General features: G+C 41.3%; 1 protein-coding gene across 1 annotated transcript; it reads right to left on the reverse strand.

Annotated features, from left to right (window-relative positions):
• Positions 1-71: 71 nt before the first annotated feature.
• On the reverse strand, positions 72-18,210 carry LOC127376835 (rho-related GTP-binding protein RhoA-D). The gene is made up of 5 exons (XM_051424148.1): positions 18,086-18,210; positions 5,698-5,853; positions 3,699-3,819; positions 2,219-2,349; positions 72-2,095 (listed from the first exon to the last, which is right to left on the reverse strand). The coding sequence occupies exons 2-5, from the start codon at positions 5,851-5,853 to the stop codon at positions 1,922-1,924; spliced, it is 582 nt and encodes a 193-aa protein (XP_051280108.1). The 5' UTR covers positions 18,086-18,210; the 3' UTR covers positions 72-1,921.
• Between the last annotated feature and the right edge of the window lie 1,794 nt (positions 18,211-20,004).

Here is a 20,004-nt window from a genome sequence, read left to right on the forward strand (position 1 = left end):
AAGCATTCACAAGACTTTTTCACTTTTTCAAAAAAAAAAGCACGAACAAAATCAAACCAATTAAGATTACATAGTATTTCAAAAATACTTTATTAACGTGTTTGTCTCATCCAGACAGTCAACACATCCCACTCCTGTTTGTAAAGCGTTATCACAATCAACATTTTCTCTTGAACTACGGTGTTTTGACATTACAGACATAGAGGCACTGTTCAAGAGTTAGCCCGAGCCCGATTCTGATCTCTGGATCTGAATGTACTGAATGACGGAAAGATCACCACAGTTGTAGCTTATAATGGTGGTAGGATCAATGTGGGGGCCATTAAATACACTGATGGTGTGTTCAGGGCTCTTTCATGACAGGACCTGTTAATGTAATCTGCATATCTTTACTCCAGTCATGAAACAAAAGCGCACGCTGACTGTGTCAGAGGGCTGCCTGTAAGACGATGAGGTGGTTTGATGAGAATACACGTCTGGAAAAAAGTTTAAATTGTGGTTGCAAAGTTGGCTTTCCATTCCAATTTTGTTGCAGATTTTTTATTAACTTCCTGAGAACAGCACCTTTATGAGGCATGAATGTAAAGACATTTTTTTTTACCGTTACCCAAACACACCGTTATTCCCAGGCATACACACCCTCTGTTAATCAGTTGGCCCCATTTCAACGACCTTTAAGGGCTACTAAAGAGAAAACTTTTGATCATTTTTCCAATCACATTTCAAGGAATATTTTGAGTGTAGTGTCAAATAAAGTCCTGGTAGACACAAACAAAACCCCGATTTAAAAATAGTCAAGAGAGCTACTGATCTGGTGAGCCAAACTGAGGAGATGGCACATTGATAATGTCTGATCTGTCAGTCAAGTTGTCAGTTGAAGATTTTATTACGTTTATAAACAGAATGGGCCTATAGTCTGTCTGAATATCAATATATATATTATCCAACCTGTAGATTACAGTGTGCACTTTTCCTCAGAATATCCAGTACACAGTGATGCGTAATAACTATATACTGGATCTGAATCAACAGTACGGAGTTCAGACAGGAGGCTTGTTTGGGGGAAGGCATCGGTGACGTCTTGGTAGAGGCAAGTTTGTCAGCGCCAGTGTGAGCATGACTGAGTGTATTGTGTCCGTTACAATAGACCACTGTCTCCAGTGCCAGTTCAAGCTATCGCTGTGGAAGAGAGACAGAAAAGGTGCAGTCCAAAACCTCTCCACACAAATAACCACTGCTGCTTCAGTTTATGTAGGTTTCAGTGTATTAATGCAGTGTGACCACACTCTAAATTTAGTCCTTTATGTCAGAAGAGAAAGATGGGGGGGGGGGGACAGAGCTCTGCTGACTCAGCACTCGGTGAAACAGGACTTTAAGGGTGTAAAATGAATAGTGGTGTGACAAATAGATTGTGACTGAAGGAGACGGGGGTTCAAGAGAAGCAGGGGTTCCATACTAATTAAAAAAAAAAATCTCAGACCGTCGCAGCAAGACAGTCAGTGGGCATGTGAGCTACAAGACACTTCTCTGTAAACAATCATAACATAGAGGCAGACGCATGATATATTTGTAAAGTATATGCACATATAAATACAAACATACATTCATAGAGGAAGATAGGGCAGGTCCTTCACACAAACAGGCTGGTGGAGGAAAACAAAACAGCAAACAAACAAACAGGAACAAAGCTGACAGTGTGCGAGTAGCAGAGGGTTTTTTTTTTTGTTTGTTTTTTTAAAAATGGATTTGTTTTGCTTTTAAACAGGTGTGTCAGTCTTTCATATTCTCCTGTGGCAAATCTGCATCTGTGAAGTAAGTATAGTCCACGGAAGCCATTGATTTAAGGTTTCTCTAAGTTTGCTCTGTGTGTAAAGGGGGGAGTCCTCCTTCAGCTGCTGATTGGCCAACAAACGCCGTCCCTTCACAGTAGCTGGCAGCCGCCCCTCTTCTTGCGCTTGCGGACCTGCAGCGCTGCTCTGGTTGCCATCTCAAACACCTCCCGCACGCCGTCCTTGGTCTTGGCAGAGCACTCCAGGTAGCCAAAGGCACTGATGCGGTTGGCCATGTCTCTGCCCTCCTCAGACTTAACCGGCTCCTGGAGGTTTAATGTACAGACAGTGGGTTAAAATGAGGGGTGGGTATATACATTCAACAGTGAGGTTGATTCATTTTGAGATCATTTGTTGCCGGTAACACAATCAGAAACACACACACACACCTGTTTCATCTTGGCCAGCTCCCTGCGAGTGTGTTCATCGTTCCTGAGGTCCTTCTTGTTACCCACGAGAATGATCGGGACGTTGGGACAAAAGTGTTTCACTTCAGGCGTCCATTTCTCGGGAATGTTCTCTACAAGGGGGAAAAAAATGAATTACAAAAACAACTCAAGTCACTGCACATTAAATTCCAGAATTTTCTCCCTACAAGGACAGTTGGGAGAGGCCTTGTCATTTCCCTTGTGACTCTACAGACATAAACATCAAGAGGTTACTGACCCCTCCCTAATGGCTGAGTCTGCTAGCCAAAATCTGTGCTGTCTAGAGGGAGATGCCATGCTGCGATAAGAGTGGGCATACCATCTGTGGCAGTGCCCATTTCAAAACACCGTGGGAGAAAACCCCAGGGCTGAAGTCTGAGTAAGCAAGACATTTTCATGTTTGATTTGGTTTTTGAAGGTCAAGAACACTCTGATCCAAACCTGAAAGTGTGTGCGCTTCCAGGAAATGCTTTCATAACGTTTGAGCCCCGCTCAACAGCAGCAGCTAGGTCATAGTCTAAATTAAAACCCATAAGAGTCTCTATGAAGGATGCATTGATTAGAGTAAATCTACAGTATGTCAGTCTTTGATACTCTGACTTTAGGTTCTTCAACTTCTTATTTATTTAAAAAAATATATAGTTTCCCAATTTATTCAAATTGCTGTAGCTGCAAAACAGTCATGTGTGGAAGTGAGTTAATAAACCAGAACAGGACAGCAGACTAACAGCTAACTGCAATAATTTAATCACACTCATGAAGAAACACCATCTGAATAAGCATTATGTTTTCATAAAGAGGATCATTAATTGCATGAAGGCTGCATACGAGCAGGAAACGGGGAATTGTAATGAAAAACACAGAAATTACCAGAAGGGAAAAACCAAGAGGATCAGTTCTGATTTGACTGCACTGACAGATGAGCCCTCCTTTACACAGTCAGAGGGAACTTCCTATCAGGTGTTATTCGACTATATTCACTATCTGTGCATGTGGCACTGATACTGAATATCTGAGTCATTGTACACAGAGCAATGCAGGAGCAATAGCATGGCAGGCTGTCGACTCTACAAACTGCATCTCAAAATGACCACAAACCACAAAGCTGTGGAAGGAAGCGGAGGAAGGTGATAGAAAGAGTAAGCAGTGTGACAGCGGACAGGCAGGACAGCGACTGGTGCAAACTGTCAAGGAAGTCGGTCAAACCACCACGCTGGTACAACCACCTCCCTACTGCCATTTTATAACTGAACTATGCGCAGGATGCATAGTTTTACTTTCTCTAACTGTGTGGAAATCTGATGTTTTTGCAACCCAGATGACAGAGAAAGACAATGTGATTTAGGCCATAGCATGAGACTCATGTGGGCTGATTTAGGAGTTTGGTGTGGTGCTGAACTGTGTTGCTAAGTGTTGCTAAGCAATATGTATCCAGCCTTACCTAAACTGTCAGGGCTATCTATGGAGAAGCACATGAGGATGACGTCTGTGTCGGGGTAGGAGAGAGGCCTCAGTCTGTCATAGTCCTCCTGACCTGCTGTATCCCACAACGCTAACTCCACCTGAAAAAGACGAAGAACAAAAACATGTGACACATTATTAAAATAAGGTAGGATATTCCCACTACTCCGACAGCAGTATGAAGAGGGGGGACGTGACAAAAAGAATATGGGCGTCAAGAACAGAGGCAGAACAAGTTGAGAGAGAGAATATTTTAAACAATTCATTCCACTGCCTAAAAAGCAACTCCTCAGAGATAAAGATGGCTCCCGTAGGCTTTTCTTAGGCTGTTAATCAAACTGTTGACAATCCCAGAGTGCCTGACCTGATCTAGATAAAACAAAAACACCCAGCAAATAATCATCTGCTTCAGCTGCAGCCCCAAAGAACCATACAGGAATGTCTTATACACAGTGGCCTAGAAGCGTGATTGCTGTGGTCTCTTGGATTTTACTGTAATATTGACCCATCTTCTCCTGCATCCTGCTGATTTAATACAACAGTAACATCACCCACATTACAGTCATAGCTGAAAAACTGTGCCTGATGCAGCTGGGAATTGGGTAAAAAAACAGTCCTAATTGTCCCCCAGAGAGCAACTACACAATATGTTAGCAGTTAATCTGGACTTTTCTGACATCTCCCCACACTCGTGTCTTGCCAAGTCTTGCTTGTTGGCTGACAATTGACTTACCTTGGCAAAGCTGGCTGGCCACACTGCCTTCTGACTTATAGTCTAACGTAGACGGGGCATTTTCCATAGTATATGAGACAGGGGGGGCAGAGCTGCACCACATCTTCTGTCCGGGAAAGTCAGCAACACCACACTATGACAAACCTGTGTCCATTTCTGCTGCTTTTGGAGTATTTTACCACTAGGTGTCTCTTTTACTACATGCTGCCATTTACAGCTTTCCTTTCATAGTTTGTGTAACCGCAACTAAACATAATAAAAGAATGATAAGTTTGGGTTAGCTGTAAGTTCAACAGTGACCCTGACTTGTTTAGTAATATTTCACTACAAAAAAATTGTAAGAAAAAAAGAAAATGAAATCATTTTAGAGTACAGTCAACTTTGTATTATATAGCACAGGAAACAGGAACAGGAAATGGGACATTAGTCATGATGTATGAGGGATGGGGGTTCCCAACACTGAGCAGGAAAGTGGCACTGATCCATTTCCTGTTGTTGGCTGGAGGTCTGCTGCTCTATAACAATGAAAAGACCCAACGACTTGCTTACAATACGCACCTACCCCCATCGGCCTTGATGGCACGTGGTTCTTGACCACCAGGGCCAATGGGGTCACATTTTAACACTACAGCAGCAGTTTTAGTCTGTCACACAAACCAGCCCTATCTGAGGAATGTTTCTAATTACCAGCTTAGAAGATATACTCATATCTGTTCCTTGAGTAAAGGAACAATACAACAGTGTAAAAGTACTCCATTTCCAGTCCTGCATTCAAAATCCTATTTAAGATGAAGTACATAAGTATTATCAGGAAAATGTATTCATAGTATCACCAGTAAAAGCACTCACTCAGCAGTAAGACGTCCCTTGTGACTGGTACATTATCATATATTACATTATTAGCTTGTTAATATTGATGGAATAATGTGCACGTAGCATATTACTGTTGTAGCAGATTGAGGTCCAGGTAGTTGTTCCACTGTATATTATAACCAGTTACAAATCTGTTTTCATTTTTTGGACTTTGCTCTGACATAGTTGGGCCTCAAACTGTTATTCAAAGGAATCCATTTGAGAGCTTTAGAGGGGAAATATATCTTTGGTGGAACTTCTAGCATAAAATAGATACAATATACTCCAAAGTACTGTGCTTGAGTAAACTAGGCAACTTTGTTACTTTCCACCACTGTTTATTAATTATAATCTAACCAAAACAAATAAAAGTTTAATTTAAAATATAATGTACCTGTTTGCCATCAACTTCAATGTCAGCGATGTAGTTCTCAAACACAGTGGGGACGTAGACCTCTGGGAACTGGTCCTTACTGAAGACAATGAGCAGACAGGTCTTTCCACACGCACCATCCCCAACTATCACCAACTTCTTCCTGATGGCTGCCATCTACAAACAGAATGCACTTTGGTTAGTTTACATATATTAAGAATTGAGATTCAAAATCAGTAAACTGGTGAGAAACCGGTCTCTTTGGACAGAGGGTGGAGGTGAAACAGTGAAACCATAAAGTGAGGGTGGCGGGGGGAAAAAAGAAGAGATGATCGAAGTCTGTTTTAGAGCCGCACCCTCTTCCCTTTCCTGGGCTGCATCCTGTGTGTGAGGTGGAAAACAGAGTCGGACTGAGGGATCGGCACTGGTCTGGAGAAGCAGTGGGAGGGAAGGGAACAGGAGGAGAGCCACGGTGCTCTACACACTGCTGCGCATGAATGGCCTCGGACACAATCGCCCTTAAATGTGTCACTTCTACATCCCTGCGGCCACGTGATCTACAGCTGTTACTGGTTTTTGTTGACTCTTTCTGTAGGTGTGTGTATGTGCATGAAACGGGGCTTGCCACAGAAAGATATGGCCCCACACACGAACATACACGGATCAATAGCCATCTCCCACAAGCCGACAATAATGGAAGGGAAGGCAGTAGGTGATGAGACAATGCACTGGCAGCCTGCCAGCAGCGTCAGCTTTCACCGATCTGACTACCTGGACCAAAAAGAACACCTCTAACATCTCACACACAGCATCCAAATCACAGCTGAGGGAAATATTCTTTAAAGCAGCTATAATCAATAGTTTCATATGATTACTTGTATGTGTAAGGTGTCGCTCAAAGTAACGAAAACCACAGAAATTATTACCCGCAGTTGTCCTCACCACTACAGCGCTTTATATAGCATTTTTCAGATCATCATTTTGGTTTTATGACCTGTTTTGGTTCACTCTAACATCTAGCATCGTTTTCAGCCGCAGCTGACTGTACACCATCTGCCCAGCGCAGACAATAGCAGACAGATACAGTTAGCAGCAAGCTGATGAACATAGTGGAGCATTCAGCAGCTAAAGAGACCAAAAACAGACTTAAAAACAGACTTAAAAACAGAGTGAACATTGGACACCACTCCAAATGAACGATAACGTTGCTCTGTATCAACTGGATTTGTAAATAACCAACTGAAGTTCACCGTATCAACTGAAAATGTTAATATGTGTCAGTGTTGTGTTCATGGCTTGTTATTGCAGGTTTAACAAGCCATTGAGCAGAACTACTTTTCCTGTGGAGTAAAAAAAACCAAGTACTTGTAAAAACAGATCAACAAACCTACAGATATATTTGTAGCTGTAATAGCTCTAAGCGTAAATTTGTGCTATGGGATGGTAAACAGAGTTTTTTCTGCACTTCTTTCACTTTGTTCCTGGTCTGTGGGTGGGCTGGGAAGGTCCTGTTGATGCAAAATATACATAGAAACTAAAGCCAATTACATTCTTCTAGGCAGCATTGTGGCTCGTCTACGCAGAATGACAAACAATTTATTCTGTCATTTAAGAAAAACCCTGCAGGATACATTATATCCTCACACAATGAGCCCTAAAAATACCAAAGAAGAGGTGTGTGTATGTTGAAGAAATAAATCTGTGCATCCTCCCTTGGTTCCCTCAGCTTGTATTGCCTCAGTCATTTTCACCTTCACTAACTGTATCAACAGCAACCATTTTCACCACGAGAATAAAAAGACAATTGTTCAGTTTGCTTTTCTCTCCCACACATTAAATCAGGCCAGTGTGTTGTCACTTTGTCTCTGAAGAGAGCCACCTGTTCTCTGTGATAGCAGGCTGCTGCTACTCCATACATCATACTGTCACTGCCAGAGAGAAGATGCAAACACACACACACACACACACACACTTGAGTATTAGCTACCATGCTGCCCCAGAAAGCCTCAGAAAGTGGGTCTTGTCCTGCAAAATTGTGCTGTGACAAAATAATGCAGCTTATTGACGACGATAGCTCTCACAGCATGCTGTCTAGTGACAGTGGCAGCACATGGTGCTTAGTGCGGATAATGGCCCCTTCCCTTTGCATTAATGTGTGTGCACACTGTGCCAGCACAAGGATGGGAACAAGGACTCTGAGGACTTCTTCCCTAAACAAGAGCTGATAATAAGGTGTGTCCTGCTACCCTTAAAATGTGGTGTGAAATAATTAACTTAACATTGATACAATAGGTGGTCATACAATATTCACACAAAATATAATTTTATTTTAATTTATGGACTATGTAATATCATATATACTCTTTTTATACATTTAAAAAAGTAAAATTTTAAAGACCATTTCAGTGATCATTCTTTGCTTACGTCGACGTTGCTAGCAGCGTTCCCTAACGAAACCTTGAGAAGACAGCCAGATGAGATAAGGGGTCAGCTGAGAGATGTTTAAGGAAGTAAGACAAACAAAATAAGACATTTGAAGAAGTCGCTTTAGACTTCAAGATGTTGTGCACTTTTCCCTATTGCCTGACATTTTATAAATGAAAATCAGTTAATCGAGGGACAAGGTTTTTCTTAAACTATTAAGACCTTCAATATGAGATTAGAAAAGCAACTCTCCTGAAAAAAAGCACTGAATTTAGACATAAACATAAGAACAGCTACTACTAGCAAGTTGGGTAGATTAACAAAGTAGCCGCTGGTGTAAAAGTTTTACAATATATAGAGAATTTAAATAGTAAAGAGTAGCTAACAAACTAACAACCAGTTCATTACGTTATTTAAATCAATAGTCTTGTCAGACTTTAACCCACACTCAGTGACATTTAGGTGTAAGAAAATATGTAGCAGACCATAAAGGTAGAAGGTAGGAGTAGAATGTGTTGACACCTCAATGCATTTATTATTAACTCATGAAACAACACTTCCTGCAGGTGGCTCACAGTAAAAGTTTGAGTGACAAAAACAGAGCAAGACTTTGCTTATACAAATAGGCAGGAAGTCCTCAGCTTCACCTCAGCTTCACTTAACAGAGGATTTGTTAGGTGAATATCTGCAGGTGCTTTATGTATTTTAGTAGATTCTGATTGTCATTTCTGTCTTCATTTTGCCTTCCTCACTTCATTTCTTTGCTTCCTTTCAGTAATTTCCTGGTAAGACAAACAGCAGTGAGGGAGGAGAGAAAATGACCGACAGGGAAAGACAACTGGAATTCACCCATTTTGTCATTTTATCGCATTCTTCCTCCTTGAGTTTCTCCCCTCAGGTCACGTCAGCTAAGCCTTATTAGCACAAGGAGGAGTCCAACACAACCAGTAACTCCTCAAGTCACACAGCTCAGGACTCAGTGTGCAAATTTAATGCTGATTATAACAAGAATCTGCTGAAGTATAGTCACAGTGTGTGTGTGGATTAATGTAGAGCAGATACCCACATAACAGAGCAGAGGTTGTACGATTTTATGTGAATAATATGGATAACAGAACAATACAGCCTTCAAGTGAGTTTAACTGCAGCTTAAAATGATACTGGAATATCATTAATATATTACAAAGGCTACACTAAGATTAAAAAAAGTAAATGAAATGCACCTAAGAATAACATCTTACATCCTGCAGCGATACATTGTTTTGCCATTTGCTTTTGTATTATGACACTCTACTTTGTGTTATATTCAACAATCAATAATTAAGTGTGCCCTGGATTTATGTTGCGCTAAGTAGGCCTCTGATAGTGTTAGGGGAAAATGATTTTAAGAGGGAAAAGTACGGTACAAATGTGCTCATAAATAAGTTAAATAAGGATAGCTATCTGTGTGTTGTAGAAATTACTCACAGAAGCAGCAATGAATTGAACAGACAAAACCACCAAAAAAAATGTGGTGAGCCATAGTATACATGCAGAGACATACATACAGTACCTGCACGCACTCACACACAGGCGCGCTGCCCTCAAAGAGACAGGTCATCAAAATGTGCAAGAGACTGTTTGTTCACACGTGTCTTAGGATGAATGATCCTGTCTTGCATAATGTTTGTCCCTGTGTGGGGGTAGCAAAGGACAAAGTTCTCATTCCCAGCACATGCGGCACAGATGCCTATTTCTCTCTAATTTCTCCCAGGCAGTAGTAACACATTAGCCAGTGTCAGTCATTAAAAGTGGTAGGGGAAAAGAAACCACTCGGTGAGCTCCAGGAGGGGCAGTAAGATATAAACTTTCTGTTGTTGAAGTATCAACCAGATTCTAATCACATGGATCAGCAAACTCAAGGTATTTACACCAGCTCTGCACTCAGTGACCCATTTGATTGAGAGTAAGTACAAGCTATAAAATGCCTATTATTAAATGTCATGTACCCGTCCAACTCAAGCAAAATAATCGAAGTACATTGCTGGGTATTTGTGTGTTTTTCACATCGTACCAAGGCAAACACTCAACTTGACAAAAGGAGATCAAGGTTAGACGTCATGAAGTTTAGGTCTGATCTTATTGGATGCCTTTAAAGACTTATCTAAACACTGAAGACACTGCAGAGTACAAAAGATGAATCCAACAGACTCATTACAGTGTGAAATTAAGCATGCTGACTATTTAAAGGCCCAGTGCATTTCCAAATTTTGTCTTGGCTTGTTTTCTGGGCGTGCCAGCTGTTGAAAAATGCCTGGCTGTGCTCCATTAAAACAATGGAACCGCACAGAGTGAACTATGTGTGGAGAACAGCTGTTTCAATGCAGCAGCAAGCAATGCCTCAAAAATTGCCTCAATGTCAGCAGCATTTTGCAGGTGAACCACACCTTTATACTGCTGCCGATTATTGATAGCTGCATATGAACTTCAGTATTTTGTTGGTGCATGGAAAGAAACACAACCAACCTTCCTGCCACCAGCAATCAGAAGCAATTCTCTCTTCACAGGCATCCTTATTATACAAAACACTACAGGACACTATTTAAAACCTTAAAGGAAAACTTAAGGTTTGTTTAAATGAGGACAGTCTGGCAAGGCAGCGGGGGTGCCGACGCAGGGCCTGCATTTAACCTGGCTCAACTTATGCTGCAACTAAACGTGATGTCGCAGGGCTCCAGAGTGCCACCAATTTGGTTCTAGGTCGCACTGGTGCACCTGACGCTGCCCGAATGAAAACGTAAATTTATTTCGCAAGCGCATCATCTCTCTGTGTTCTCCTGTGACCGAACTCACACACTCATGGTAGGATCATATTGTGTTCTAAACCAATAAGAGACAGAGCTTGGGCGGGTCTTTGCCTCTGATTGGCTGTGGTCCTCTTCACTGCACTAAATTGCGGGACAGGAGAAGACTGCAACAAGGGTCGCGACCACCGGCGCAAGTATAAATAGTTACGGCGCTCCCGTGACTTCACATTGTCGCGCGACAGGTCGGGAACGGCGAGTATACCGAGCGCATGATGTGTAGTGCATGCTGCGGGGGAGGGACGGAAATAAGCACGTGCGAAATGTGTCCAAATTCAGGGGCTCAGCTTTTTTCTATACAACGTTGCACAACAGAAAATGAAAAAAGAAATCGTTTCCCTCCGATTTTATTAGTTTTGAGATCGTTTGGCCCCAAAATCGTAATCATGATCAAATTTCGATTAATTGAGCAGCCTTAAATCGGGTCCTCTTTTAATTGTAAATGTTTTATTTTGCTTAGTGTTTTAGTTTGAAATATTCAACTTCAGCTCAGTGAAGCACTTTAAACACTTTATTTTTCTTTTTATATATAATTGTGCTTCAAATAAAGACAAGCATTTCTCTACACCTTATTCTTGTTTAAAAATCATTCACAAAAAATGGGTGCACCTACATTTTGTGCTGGTGCACCTAAAAAAAAAAAAAGTTAGTCTGGAGCCCTGTGTCACCAGACATGGCGCCGTAATGTGACCAATTACGTACATGTAAGCTCACTTGTGACTGAGACAGAGAAAAAAAAGTTGCCGCCAACTTTCCAGAGTTTTAAAATCCTGTCTCAGAGCATTATAAACTGCTGTGCAGTGTTCTGGCAGCTGAGAAGCCGAACTCATGGATCTGTTACCTGGACTTTCTCTCACTTAAAATGGACGGCTGTTTTCAATCTGAAAGTCGGTAGATATTGAGTGGTCCACTCCGGTGAAAATCCACAGAGAGACCTGAAGGTGTCATTTCTCCTTCCCATCCAGTTTGACAGAGTAGCGTAGAAAATAGGGAGAAACTGCCTGAATCTTGGCGTGCAGAGAGTCAAAACTGCACTCATCGCAAGTGGTGTTTTTGCACTGTAGTGACAGGGTCTGGATAAATAACTGGATATAAGAGGTTTCAGTTTTCTTAAATTCACCAACAAGTATTTTCTTCCTCCTATTCGGCCAGAGGAAGTACATACAACCTTGGCCAAAGATGTTGCCAGAAGTTACTAAATAAGGACAGAAAAAGGTAGAACGACAAGATAAACTAAGAGGATTGCAATAAATATAAATACGTCCTCCCCACTTTCCTCTTCCCTGGAAAGTGACACAAGCAGCTCTGACGGGACACTGCAGAGCACCCACCTCCCACCCCCGTCAAATGTCAAGCTGTACACTTGCAGGTGACGTATGAACAACATTTGAGTTGTCACAGACAAATATTAACTGAGTGCGTTAGCACACTGATTGGTCAAAGCAGCAAAATGCATTCCACATAATGATTAATAACGGGTCACTGAATGCTCACACACACACACACACACACACAACTCTGTCTGTGAAAAAATGTGGGAGGACGTAAGCAATGAGGAATGTCTCACCCACTTTCAACACCCCTCACCCTTTTCTTCTGAACACACAACATCCCTCCCCCACCACTCACTTTTTCCTGGTTGAAATGTTAACAGGATAATACATGAAGCTCACTCTACCATACAGATACGAGACAGTGCATGTCTGTAAACATTGATATTTAAAGTTTATGTTCACATTTAGCTTTTTGGCTCACTGTTCCCAAATACCCAAAAGTACTTGCTGTTCTGTTGATGTAGTACATTTCAATTCTTGCTTCACACACCTCCAATTCAATACATAAGCAGGTTATATTTTTGTAGAGTCAAAACTCAGCAACAGATGTGAGGCAGAACTGCAGCAAATTTCTGTATAATAATATAAGTTTCAGTGTTTTGGTCATGCTGCAGAAGGAGAAGCTGTCTAAATCCTGTCTAAATCTTCCTGCCATGACCCAAAAAACCAACACAAATCATTGATTTCAGCTTCTGAAATGTGAGTATTTTCTGGTCGTCTTTGTCTTCTATATTAGACTGAATATTTTCGGATTTTGAGACTGGTTCTACTAAACCCCTATACGAGTAAAAAAAATGTAATACTTAGATATACAATAAAACCACCAGAATCTTTAACTTTCTTCAATTTTCAGACTTGTAGACTTCAGTCCCAACTAACGCTGCCTAATCAGATTAGTACTCCAAGACCTGTAAACAGATTTTTAATGTTATGGAGTTCCTCTTTAAATGAAATCATTGGGGGTAATACAAGCTGTACTTTCTACATAAATTGCTATTTAGTTGACAAGCGTACTCAGACTGCTTTATTATTTCAAAAGTCTCATATGGGGTTCACAGACAATACCCTCACTGTTCCACTGTAATAGACAACCACTTCCACGCATTCTGGCTCGGCACGCCAGTTGGGCGGTTTTCCTCGGAGGTCATGGGAAAGCTGCCCTAGTTCCTAAAACCTTAGCATGCTCCCTCTCCCCCTCCATTTCTCTTTTAGATGTTCTCCCCTCACTTACATCTCAACAGCATTAACTGAGGCCAAGAAAACCATACTGCTTCAACTGGAGAGACGGACGTGACCTAACAGTCAATAAACCATTGGCTCAATTTGTTAACAGACCATGCAAACCCAGAAAAGCTCTCAGCAACCCATAACTGATCCCATTCCATAACATCTGCTCTACTTTCCTCCACCTCATCCAGAACTGATTCTCTCTCTGACTCTCTACAGCACCTCACTCACTCAGATCCTCCCAAACTTTATAGGACAACTCACATGCTAGGTGTGCACTATGGAGCTGTACAATTTAAGGAAAAAAAATATATATAGTTAAAATAAACACACACTGGATTGAACTCTTGAGCGGGAAAAAACTTGATGGGGATGTTCCTAGAAAACACTGCCGTATTTGATCCGTTTTTTTTCTTTCTTTGAAAACAAAATCTTTGGCCTGAGCTTGGATTACAGGAATTCTTTTAGAGAAACTCAAAATTTTAAGGTTGAATCAGACTTGAGACAGAAGTGGCTGCTCAGGATTCAGGCCAGGGAAGCGGCTAAAGTCAGAGAACCTAGCTGGAGCCCAAAATAGGACAGAGCCATTGAGACTCCCCCAGCCCAATTTATCACAGTGCTCAGAGCTCAGCTCAGAGCAGAGGACGAAAGAGAGAAATATCTCACAGAATTATCCTTTCATCCACCCAAGCCTCCGCTTGCGTTGCAAACAGACTGAAAAGTCGGATACATCGAGGAAAAGTGAGGAAGAAGAAGTGTGGTGGACAAAACTAGAACATGAGTGTGTTGTAGTGTAGTAAGTGTAGTAAGAAAGTATTTGATTAATAGTACATGAGTTGAAAATAATAAAAAATGGATGAATTAGTCATGGAGTGGATTGGGAACGGTGCTAATCCGGATCATTGAGATTTCCAAGTGTTTTGCACAGGCTGCTGTCACATTTACGGACACACACCGCCTTAACTGGACCCTGTTTCTTACTCACTCCTTACTTGCTTGCTTCCTTGGCTACCTCTCTCCCACCCACCCTCCTCCAGGCTCTTGCCCTCACGCTGTCCTCGTCTCATCCCTTCACTTTTTTTTCCTCTCTCCCTCTTCCTGTGTTGCAGTGTGATGTCACCATCAGGGAACTAATGTGCCGTATCCTTAGGGTGCTGCATTCCTCCTTTCCGACTCACACAGCACAAATGAAAGCCAAAGCTGACACACATGTATGCAGCTTGGATGGAGTCACCACCTCAGCAACGCCCCGACAGTTTCTCTCATCCGTCCAGTCCATCTGCGCCCTACAACTATGTGGAGTGTTGTTGTTGTTCCACAGCATTTTAACAAGTCTTTTCAAATTCATAATCTATAGTTATCAGGTAACCTTTCAGGGTTTGCAAGTAACCAAAGGCTAAAATAACTGTAACTCAGGTTTTAGTCTGTCTCCACCCTCTACCTACAACCTGGAAATGAGATGAGCAGCCTAATATATGAAATGTTCATTAAGTGTATTGGATGCATTAAATTAACAGCTTTAACCCATTTGCTCCAACTACTGAAGGTCCTGATTCAGAACAGTTAAGTGGATCCGATTAAAATGTTACGATATGAATAACAGTTTAAACGAGGAGGAGGAAAAAAAAGGTTTCATGAGAGCTTTTTAGCATCTGAGCTTAACGAATGCGGGTGTTTTGCCAACCGGGACCAGGATCTGAAAGAGAAAGCGGCTATCAGAACCCGTCCCCAAGGGCTCTGCTGCTAATGTAACTCATAAGAAAAATGTTTAGCTTTCCAAAATTGTCCTTTTAGGGACTTCCTGAAACTGCAAGCACCAAGATCCAAACAGGAAACTCTCCCAGATATGAATTGTTTTGCACAGAAGATTTTCTATCCGCTTGCTGTCTGTGCGTGATACACCCCACAGCATACAGACACAATTTTCCATGCTGACACGTCTGTCGGTCACCGTCAGATGACTAGGAAACAGAATCGGTTAAGAGCCCCGATCTCAGCATTTTCCTGTGGTCTCTGTGAAAAAGAAACTGCAGTCAGATTAGCTTTCACTGTGACACTGGCCTCTCTGGAAATCACAGTTGATGGAAACTTGTCTGGACTAATCTAAGACAGGATGCCGTTGAGTGTTGTGTTTGAACACCTCAGCCGATAAGTACCCAGAGTTAAACAATAGAGTGAGTGTCAGCTGGAATGGGAAAACCTGCCATCTGAGCAATCCTCTTCTGTCCATGCACCACTTCCTAAAATCTTTGCCTGGAAGAACTACTATAAGCTTACTTCGCCATCCCTGAAGTTCTGGCCGGCACGTATAATAAGCAAAAAGTAAAACGCTCATTGTAGGTCAGTGCTGGAGAGTATGCCAAGGGGACCAAAAATGAGGCACAGCAGCAGGGTGAAATGGCCTCTGGCAATCCTGGCATGCACTGTATGGAGCTTTTGATCCATAATGGTTTTCCATGAACGCTTTCATTCTGACCTATTCGGCGGTCTTCAGAGATGACCTCAATACGGCAACAAGAAAAGAATAAGAGCTCACATGCTAGAGATGGAAGATGCATTATCATAATGTCCGTTCTGTCAATATGAGACACCACGTCTTCTTATTTTAATTTGAAATTAAGTGTACTCATTTGGTGGCCCAGTTCCACTATAATAACACAGCAGTGTCATGTTGTTATTTTATGAGATGAGTGAACTGATCTATTGTTTAGAGCTGAAATGACTATATGCTTAATCGATATGTAACTATTTTGTTAATGGTTTATTGGTCATGTTCCAACAAAAATCCCCACTCACTCTGGTTCCAGCACCCACAATGTGAGATTTACTGCTTGTTTTTGTTTTCTATCACTGTAAAATATATATTTGGTTTTAGACTGTTGGTCTGATAAAACAAAACATATGAAGATGTCATGTTGGGCTCTGAGGAACCCTGATGGGCAGTATGGGACAATAGTTTTCAGATCAGCAATGATAATACGACTAATAATTAGTTGCACTCCTATTGTTGGTTTGAACGGATTGATCATCATATTTACTTTGCATTCTTTCTGCTATTGTGTTTAACTAGTCCTACAACATTACAGACAAATGTCTATCAATATAATATTGAATTCTTGTTTATGCACCACATGCTTGGAAAACCTTGCAAAACATTTGATTAGTCAATGTTTTGATTGGAGAAATTCAACTACATTGTTTCTCTAATTAGATTTTGGCAAAGATTCCTCTGTATGCGTGTGTTTCTGCATACTAATACGACCCACCATCTACAGCATTTGTATGTGCAAATAACAAACACAGCCCACTTCACACAGAGCGACTCTGGATTACATCACTTAACAGACAGTCAAAACCACACTGCGATGACAACACGACTTCTGCTTCTACATTAATGTAGTCTAGATTGGGGATTTCCACAACACTTCCTTCCACTGCATTGGCACTGATTTGTGTTGCATGTCTTGCCACTTCCACTTCTGACCACTACCTGCAAACAGCTTGGTCAGCACTCAGCTGTTCAGGCTACAATGACATCATACTTTCTCCTGTAGTAACCTCACAAACACAAAATAAAACCTGCAAACACACACACACACACTGACTATAGAAGATGTAGGTAAACATTTTAAGCACTCTTCTTGTGTGTGTGTGTGTGTGTGTGTGTGTGTGTGTGTGTGTGTGTCCGTCCTTTAATGATCCTGTGACGGTGTAGACACACAAATGGGAGTAGCCCAGTTGGTGCATGGCAGAGGACTTTTTGCGGGGTTCAGATGGGCTACCGGTGGTTTTGTTACGGGGGGGGCAAGACAAGGGAGCAAGCCTGTGTGAGATACGAGGGTCTGCGCTACAGTAGCCGAGCAGCACAACAAGGGTGTGGTGAGTCGGAGAGAGGAATTTCCTCGGGACAGACTGCTGTCTTAAAAAAAAGAACAGTAACAGTAATAAGAACAGAAAACAAGAGTTGTTTTTAACCAAATAATCAAATGGAAAAAAAGGTAACTCATACGGTAGCCTAAAAGTGTTTTGACATTATTATTTTTTGCTTTCCAAGAAGTCCCATCCAGAGGAAGAAAAAAAAAACTCATCCGAAACCATTCCTGATTACTGGCCAAACTGGTTTCCAAAAGAGAAAGAGGCGATAAAGTTTTTACAGCGAGTAAAGATCGGCTTTGCCTCCCTCCGCAGCTCAAGTCCTTACAATTAAATTACGTAATGGAGTATATTATGGGTAGAGACAGGGCTGGGTTCGTGTGCTAGGAATACTGATATGATCCATATCTCCGACAGGATGTGCCTAGAGGTGAACAAACAGGAGTGTCGACAGTTTATGACAGTTTTCCTTCACGTTTCTATCCACCAAACGTCGAAAATACTTTATCGATAAGGCTGGAAAAACTTTACTCGGCGAGTAACAGGTTTCAACTGGCCGAGCTCGAGCTGTTTTTTCTGGGCTCGTTAACGTCTCTCCTGAGAGCGGTGGTCGTTTTTAACTTACTTTTTCTTCGTATCTCAAACTCGCTTTAATAAGTCGAGGTGCTTTAAGGTGAAAGTAACAAAAAGGACAATTTGTTCTCTTACCTTTCCAACAATGTGCTTTCAAATGCCAAAGACCTCCGTGTTCCCCCTCCTACTGTGGCCCTTCCCTTGAAGCAGCTGTACTCAGAGTGAAGGACAGAGAGGAAGCGGCCAAACTGATACTCACAAGACCCGCCCATAACGCTGCGTTCACTGTCCCCTCGGAAATATATAAAGGCCAACGTCTGTGCAACATTTGGGAGGATTTCTCGGATTTATTGGCAGAAATGGAAACTAATGTGTTTGCATTGGTGTATAATGACTTGAAAATAAGAATTGTTGTGTTGTGTTTTACGTGGAAGCTGCTATATTAAACTGCCCTGTTTCATTTTTGTATAATTTTATTTTTCAACATGTGAGACTACATTGTGACGTGAAAACAAGGTAGTTAACAAGAAAAAAAATGTAACAGGACACACAACATCAATACATCAAAATAAATAAATAAAAACAAAGCAAAGAGGGGAAGAAAATAATAATAAACCCACACCCACTAAAGAGGTTACAGGTAACTTTTTCCATTATTATTATTACCGTATTTTTACCATCAGCATTATTATCATGATCTATTTATTCCTAGGATTTGTTTTCCCCTTCTGGTCGTATTATGTTTATGACATTTATTTTGATTGTTTATTTAACACGTACCCTAGCTTGTTATTTATCAGAATCCACACTTCCTTAATGGGATCAGAGAGGTCAGTGACAAGTTAGAGAAATAACTGTGAATAATATGAATTTACCTGGATGGTAAACGCTGTAGGGATTGGAGGGTTTATAGAGGCCTTTATGTGACTCGTTATCTTTATTATTCTTGATATAATAACAATATTTGAAAACTGCCATGTTACTACAGTGGCCCAGAACGGACAAACCAAACAGTGGCTCAAGACAGGGACTTTGTATTTTGGTAGTTTCTTCTTCGCACCTCGCGGAGGGTGAGACAAGGGAGGTGCAATCTGCAACTAAACCGCCAGACGCCACTGAATTCTACACACTGGTCATTTAAATTCAGCATTTCATTTTGCTCTCACTCAGTAATAATAGCTACTATGTAATTATATAATATTAATAGTATTTTATAGATTAGTGGATTACTTGTTTGTTGTATATGCAACGTCCGAAAATAGTGAAATCATTTCCCAGAGCCCAAATTCAGGGCCCAACATAACTTTTCAAATACTTTACTTTATTTGGCCAACAGCCCCAAACCACAATATATATCCAATACTATTACTTATTATAAGAAAAGTATCGAATTCTCACATGTGAGAATATGCACCATACATACATCGAACATACAAATTGCATAAATAATGAAAAACACAGAACTGGAGGGTTCATATTCCATCAGGGAACTAAATGACTGATTAGTAAAAATTCCTGACTGCACCTGAATGCAGCACGCTGTGTCGGCTGTTTAAGATTCCAGCGCCTGCACGCTATTGGCCGAGAGGATTTAACCGTTACAAGGTCCCCTCCCCTTTACGGTTAGAGAATAATGACATCATTTATTTTAAGAGGAGGCCTGTCATTTAAATTGTCAGCATGAGTTGGGGTTTTCTAACAAACAATGTTTCAGTGTTATTCAGTGTTTTGTAAAATGTTACTATTATTATCATCATTATTATTCCTCCATGTGTAAGGAAATGGACTCTGACCCAAAGTGCTTTTCTCCCACAGTGCAACAGGAAATCACACTGCGGGGATTTGAGCTTTTTAACATGCCATTCTCTCAATGAGGTTGTAAGTTCATTCGCCCTACAGTGCAGCACGCTGTAAAAACACACAGCGGCTCCGGGGTAAGAACATTTCATTACATACAGTAGGCATATTATTAACCCACAGTAGCCTATTATAACTCACACTGCGTATCAAGATACACTTCTTTTAAAGTCAAATCAAGATGTTTTATTGCACCC

The sequence above is a fragment of the Dicentrarchus labrax genome, unplaced genomic scaffold (genome assembly GCF_905237075.1).
Source record: "Dicentrarchus labrax unplaced genomic scaffold, dlabrax2021, whole genome shotgun sequence".
In the NCBI taxonomy this organism is placed as follows: Eukaryota; Metazoa; Chordata; class Actinopteri; family Moronidae; genus Dicentrarchus; species Dicentrarchus labrax.